Source organism: Protomyctophum bolini (genome assembly GCF_963924005.1).
Source record: "Protomyctophum bolini genome assembly, chromosome: 5".
Lineage (NCBI taxonomy): Eukaryota > Metazoa > Chordata > Actinopteri > Myctophiformes > Myctophidae > Protomyctophum > Protomyctophum bolini.
This window is the reverse complement of record NC_137866.1, coordinates 5,449,030-5,456,529: the sequence shown is the minus strand read 5'-3', so window position 1 is coordinate 5,456,529 and position 7,500 is coordinate 5,449,030. Positions and strand designations below refer to the sequence as shown.

Sequence of the window (7,500 nt, the reverse complement as noted above, 5' to 3'; positions counted from 1 at the left end):
GTGTGTGAGAGTGTGTGTGAGAACACAAAAACACTACTAGCCAATCACAGATCAGAGATTTACATAAGTTTCCATAAGCTCAAACCAGCGTTACGGGGACCGTAGCTAAGTTTGATCAACTGAACACATTTTGAATGGTGCACTACATTACAGGAGTTTTCACTGGGGGGGTCTCTCTGTACAGTACAGTACAGTACAGTAAAGTACAGTACAGTACAGTACAGTGCAGTACAGTACAGTACAGTACAGTACAGTACAGTACAGTACAGTACAGTTGAATGTAGTACAGTACAGTACAGTACAGTACAGTACAGTACAGTACAGTACAGTACAGTACAGTGGATAACAGTACTGTACAGTACATTACAGTACAGTGGAATACAGTACAGTACAGTATTGCCAAAATATGTATAGAGTCAATTTGTATTGGTGTTGGGGAGGGGGGCGGGGCGGGGGTCACGAGACATGGTCAAAGCATTGCCTGGGGGTCCCCAGCCAAAACACATTGAAGAACACAAGATCACCCCTGTCAATGATTAATATGGAGCAATGTGATTATAAGTGTAATAATGTAATAAGAGTAATAGTGTAATAAGTGCAATAGTGAAATAATTGTAATAAGTGCAATAGTGAAATAATTGTAATAAGTGTATTAGTGGAATAATAGTAATAGTGTAATAGTATAATAAGTGTAATAGTCTATCACGTGTGAGTAATAAGTGTAATAGAGGGATAGTGTAATAGGCTAATAAGTGTAATAGTAGAATAGCGTAATAGTGTAATAATTGTAATAGTGTAATAGTGTATTAAGTGTAATATAGTAATTGTAATAAGTGTACTAGTGTAATAGCATAATATGTGTTATAGTGTAAAAAGTGTACTAGTGTAATAGCATAATATGTGTTATAGCGTAAACAGTGTACTAGTGTAATAGTGTAATAATTTAATATGTGTAATAGTGTAATAGTAAGTGTAATGGTACAGTACAGTACAGTACAGTACAGTACAGTACAGTACAGTACAGTACAGTACATACCAGTGGAGTGCAGTACAGTGGAATGTAGTACAGTACAGTACAGTGGATAACAGTACAGTACAGTACAGTACAGTACAGTACAGTACAGTACAGTACAGTACAGTACAGTACAGTACAGTACAGTGGATAACAGAACAGAACAGTACAGTACAGTACAGTGGATAACAGTACAGTACAGTACAGTACAGTACAGTACAGTACAGTACAGTACAGCGTATTACAGTACAGTATATAACAGTGCAGTACAGTGGATACCAGTACAGTGGATAACAGTACAGTGCAGTGCAGTGCAGTGCAGTACAGTACAGTGCAGTGCAGTGGAGTGGAGGGCAGTGCAGCGCAGCACAGTACAGTACAGTGGAGTGCACATTCGACCTCACATTCCGACCACTGTCTTGTGCAGAGATATGTCAGGACTGTTCAAAGCAGCTTTTTCAGAGTGCGTTAAAGTCGCCCATGTAGACAGTGAAACCAAACATTGTCATATTTAATAATACCATTAATTTAATACTATTGTATACTTGATACTAAAAACCATCTACTTAATTTGCAATTGATGAGCCTACATTGCAACCGGATTTAGCAAAAGGACATAGATCAGAATGTACCAAAAATAGCGTTAACTTATTATTTTTGTCCATCTGTACTGTGCAAGCTTTATTGATTATCCTTGGGAAATTCAGGTGCCATACATATTGATATCAATGTTGATACATATTCCTAAATAGTCGCTTCCCTGCATGTTGTGGTGGGGTTGGTGACTAGCAGGTTCAGGAAAGTATAAGACAAAGTATAAGGGTAATAAACAGAGGAAGAACATAATTATGCAAGGAGAAGAGAAACCTCACCTCAAGTCTCTTTGCTGTGAGACATCTTACCAGGTGAAAATTTGAGCTACAACCATGGAAACTGACTGGCCATGGCGGACTAAGGTGAGGACATGTTCTCAAACATATAAGCCTGACTTACTTATTTATATTCAAAGTGAGATTGTTGCAGTAGAGGAAATGTAATCCAAATCTTTGTAGTTGTGCTCTAGAGAGGTTTGTGGAGAGGTTTTCAGCAACACAGCATGCCTTTTCCACTTGTACCCCACTTTTATTTAAATGTCCTAATCAGTGTAACATAAGTAGGCCTCACGTGGTCCCTGTGTTGCACATTAGCATGGGGTCCCCAATATGCATGTTTTAAGATGTGTGTGTATTTATGCAAGCTTGTAGGCAGAATAATTTAAACTTCAGAATACATGTATTTATATGTCCCCATGATGCACATTAGCTTAAAGTGTGTTATATATATCACAAAAAAGTGTGTTATAAATACCTACTATCTAACAAAATGGTATATTGGACTACATCAGGATGTTGTAATACTAGTAACATTATCTTACATGAGTCATTTCGAAACTTTCAATAAGTGCATTCAACATTGATAGTCAAGTGCACTACTTTCACATGCCTACATCTTGTCTTTTAAATATTCAATGAATCTTATTCTAAACAGATGTTGAATGGCATACCTGCAACATTCCTTTACTGGGGCTTATCAGGCTTAACATTATGGTAATGTTTTGGGCCAGGCCAAGCCTTGGGCTGGACCAGTTTGGGTCCAGGCTTTAATTGTCAGGCCCGTTGAGAACTCTAACAGCATGTATGTTCCCTTGACGCACATTGGCCTAAAGTAAAGGGCATTAAAAGTCTAAATATTGTACATCACATAACTGAAAGTGTGTACTGAATACCTACTGTCCAACATCATTTGTTTCTTTTAATGTCCTAATATCTAGTAATATCAGTTTAACAAGTGCACCTCACGGGGTCCCCAAAATGCATGTTTTTAGATGTGTGTATTTATGCAAGATAGTAGGCGGAATAATTTAAACTTCAGAAGACATATATGTCCCCATGATGCACATTAGCACGGGGTCCCCAATATGCATGTTTTAAGATGTGTGTGTGTGTGTGTGTGTGTGTTTATGCAAGCTTGAAGGCAAAATAATTTAAACTTCAGAAGAGATGTCCCCATGATGCACATTTAGCACAGAGTCCCCAATATGCATGTTTTAAGATGTGTGTGTGTGTGTGTGTGTGTATTTATGCAAGCTTGAAGGCAAGATAATTTAAACTTCAGAATACATGTGTGTGTGTATTTATATGTCCCCATGATGCACATTAGCTTAAAGTGTGTTATATATATCACAAAACTGAAAGTGTGTTCTAAATACCTACTATCTAACAAAATGGTATATTGGACTACATCAGGATGTTGTAATACTAGTAACATTATCTTACATGAGTCATTTCGAACTCGCTTTTATCCAAAGAAACTTTCAAAGTGCATTCAACATTGATAGTCAAGTGCACTACTTTCACATGCCTACGTCTTGTCTTTTAAATATTCAATGAATCTTATTCTAACCAGATGTTGAATGACATGCCTGCAACATTCCTTTACTGGGGCTTATCAGGCTTAACATTATGGTAATGTTTTGGGCCAGGCCAAGCCTTGGGCTGGACCAGTTCGGGTCCAGGCTTTAATTGTCAGGCCCGTTAAAAACTCTAACAGCATGTATGTTCCCGTGACGCACATTGGCCTAAAGTAAAGGGCATTAAAAGTCTAAATATTGTAGATCACATAACTAAAAGTGTGTACTGAATACCTACTGTCCAACATCATTTGTTTCTTTTAATGTCCTAATGTCTAGTAATATCAGTTTAACAAGTACACCTCACGGGGTCCCCAAAATGCATGTTTTTAGAGGTGTGTATTTATGCAAGATAGTAGGCGGAATAATTTAAACTTCAGAAGACATATATGTCCCCATGATGCACATTAGCACGGGGTCCCCGATATGCATGTTTTAAGATGTTTGTGTGTGTGTGTGTGTGTTTATGCAAGCTTGAAGGCAAAATAATTTAAACTTCAGAAGAGATGTCCCCATGATGCACATTTAGCACAGAGTCCCCAATATGCATGTTTTAAGATGTGTGTGTGTGTGTGTATTTATGCAAGCTTGAAGGCAAAATAATTTAAACTTCAGAATACATGTGTGTGTATTTATATGTCCCCATGATGCACATTAGCTTAAAGTGTGTTATATATATCACAAAACTGAAAGTGTGTTCTAAATACCTACTATCTAACAAAATGGTATATTGGACTACATCAGGATGTTGTAATACTAGTAACATTATCTTACATGAGTAATTTCGAACTCGCTTTTATCCAAAGAAACTTTCAATAAGTGCATTCAACATTGATAGTCAAGTGCACTACTTTCACATGCCTACGTCTTGTCTTTTAAATATTCAATGAATCTTATTCTAACCAGATGTTGAATGACATGCCTGCAACATTCCTTTACTGGGGCTTATCAGGCTTAACATTATGGTAATGTTTTGGGCCAGGCCAAGCCTTGGGCTGGACCAGTTCGGGTCCAGGCTTTAATTGTCAGGCCCGTTAAAAACTCTAACAGCATGTATGTTCCCGTGACGCACATTGGCCTAAAGTAAAGGGCATTAAAAGTCTAAATATTGTAGATCACATAACTAAAAGTGTGTACTGAATACCTACTGTCCAACATAATTAGTTTATTTTATTGTCCTAATGTCTAGTAATATCATGTACACCTCACGGGGTCCCCAAAACGCATGTTTTATGGTGTGTGTGTGTATTTACGCAAGCTAATAATTCAAACTTCAGTAGACATTTATGTCCCCATCATGCACATTAACATGGGGTCCCCAAAAGGCATGTTTTAAGTTGTGGATATGTGTGTGTATTTAAGCAAGCTTGTACCCTGAATAAATTAAACTTCAGAAGACGTCTGTCCCCGTCATGCATTTTAGCCTAAATTGTATTAAAAGTCTTCATAGACCACATACAAAATGTGTTTGAATGCCTACTGTCCAACATACTGGTGTATTGGACTAAATCAGGATGTTGAAATACTAGTGATATTATTAAACGTACAATAAGTGAATTCAACATGCACATTCACATGCCTACCTCTTGTCTAAAATATTCAATGAATCTTATTCTTCACAGATGTTCTACGACGTGTGTGTATGTGTGCACCAGGGGATGGAGCCTGCCCCACAGACACGCATGGCTCCAGCAAACCACCACAAAGAGTTCACTGACTCAACTGACAAATTACTGTGCTTACCAAGCACCAAGACGTTAAGGTATCTATTCAGTTCATCTGAAGACAGTGAACAAGAAGATCCTCTTTCACCAAAGTTGAGGAGGACCAAAAGCTTTCATGGCTCTGATGAACTCTTTGATTCAACTCCAGACAGTGAACAAGATGATGTTATTTCATCACAGTTGAGGACCAAAAGCTTTGATGACTCTGAAATATTGTATTCAACACCAGACAGTGGAGAGGAATATGTCCCAAACTCCAGTGAGCACAACGTTTGGAAAAATATTATTTTGTTTTGAATCAAGGATGTTGCTCTTGAAATAAATCATGGCATAACATTATAATGGGCTGTATTCCTTGTGAATACATTACATGCATGTTGCATTCTAAATTGGAGACTTTCTACAAAATTTGGGACCCTTATTTGAATCATATTGGAACCACACTGTCTGCCACGATACTTGGAGGTTTTCCGTACCAACCTTAGATATCTTATATGCCAGCATTCTTCCCTAGTGGGTGCTCTGCTTTGGGTGGGGGCTTGTCTGCCCTTTGGGTATGGGGGAATGGTCGCCCGGGCAGGGGTCTCGATGCGTTGCATCGGGGCCGCTTCTTGGGGCGGTGGCCCTGCCGCCTGGAGGGGTGGCGGTTGTCGCCTTTGAGTGGAGCATGCATGGGTCTGCTCTTGTTGTAATGATTTGGTGCCTATGATAACTATTGTCTGCCTTTTTAATATATGTATTAATGTACTGTATGGAGGTATACCCTGATAGGGAGTCTATAAAAATTTGAAAGTCACTTATGTCATTATGTCATTATGGTTCATTGTCCTTGTCATGTCTTTGTATATTCAATCTTTTTATTTATAATAGTGTTGTACCTGAGCTGTTTTTGTTTTTGTTTTCTTTTGTTTGTTATTATGTTCTTGTTGTGTAATGTCTGTTTGTCTTTAAAAAAACAATAAATATACTTTATAAAAAAGAAAAAAGCATTGTCATTTTTTTCCTACTATGTTTACCTTATTCTTTCCATCCACACACACACCACACCATGTTCCACACATCCATCACCACCACACCACTGATCACTGACTCCACACCTCATAGTTGTCCTCTTTAAGTTGTAATGTTAAGGCCTGCATAATAAATACAGTTTCTTACACTGTTGCTCTGTCTCCTGCATCCCAATGTTTGACATGGCCAAGAGCCAGCTATGACAAATGGTCAGCTATTTTTCAATAGCTGACATTAAAAAGAATGGTAGCAGTGAAAAGCTAAGGTGATGTGTCACGCGTTCTTAATGGTTTAAGTAAAACATTCAGGTCATATACATGTCTGTTGAGTTCCTGAAAATAGACATATTGCCCTAGATATTGCCCTACGTTATTATGGCCAATACATCTTGTCTGTTTTTTTATTCATTACAAAAGGATCTACATGCATACATCATTCAGTGCATTTAATGTTCAACACAATTATATTGTAAAGATAATGTCAAGTATCAATCCAGTAAAATCTAGTGAACATATTATATGCTCTTTCCTCAAAGCATCCAGTGCCCAGCTGTCTTCTCTAGCCTCTCCTGTGAGACAGACTCAGACAGTTTGAGGGTTATGTTACAGGGTCCACTCTGAATCTGTAAGTCTGTATCTGTACGCCAAGCTTCCTGCATAAAATTCAGTATGAAACTGATTAGATGTCCCCAGGACATTGAGTCCCCATTTTGGTGTAAAAAAACAGGTGTGTGATTTATGCAAATTAAGTCCCCACAATCGACGGATTAATATAGGTCCCCAAGATGCATGGTCAGGACAAGTCTGTGAAATTACTTCATCCAATCTAGAATCTGAGGTGATAGTTGTGTTAAAGATTTTTTTTTTAACTTGCCTGATTTTTTTCAGGCCTGTGGGACCACTGGAAAGTGGTGTCCCCAAGAGTGATGGCCCTGCTGTTGGTTCCCACACTTCATGGAAACCAACGTGTGTGTGTGTGTGTGTGTGTGTGTGTGTGTGTGTGTGTATGTATGTGTGTGTGTGTGTGTGTGTATGTGTATGTGTGTATGTGTGTATGTGTGTGTGTGTGTGTGTTCTTACATTATAAACGCTGAAGCGTCCACATGTATCGGACTGGTTCACTGCTGGCCAGTAACACTCGCACTTCTTCTACACACGCACACGCACACACACACACACACACACACACACACACACACACACACACACACACACACACACACACACACACACACACACACACACACACACACACACACACACACACACACACACACACACACACACACACACACGATATGACCG

The 7,500-nt window shown here is 38.6% G+C and overlaps 1 protein-coding gene across 1 annotated transcript in view; it reads right to left on the bottom strand.

Annotated features, from left to right (window-relative positions):
• ptpn18 (protein tyrosine phosphatase non-receptor type 18) overlaps nucleotides 1-7,500 on the bottom strand; it is a gene marked incomplete at its 3' end in the record, with an annotated part of 53,506 nt that overhangs the window by 39,984 nt on the left and 6,022 nt on the right. Inside the window, exon 6 of the mRNA XM_080764614.1 lies at nucleotides 7,276-7,344. Within this exon, the coding sequence (XP_080620740.1) occupies nucleotides 7,276-7,344 (69 nt within the window). The remainder of the gene's footprint in view (nucleotides 1-7,275; nucleotides 7,345-7,500) is intronic.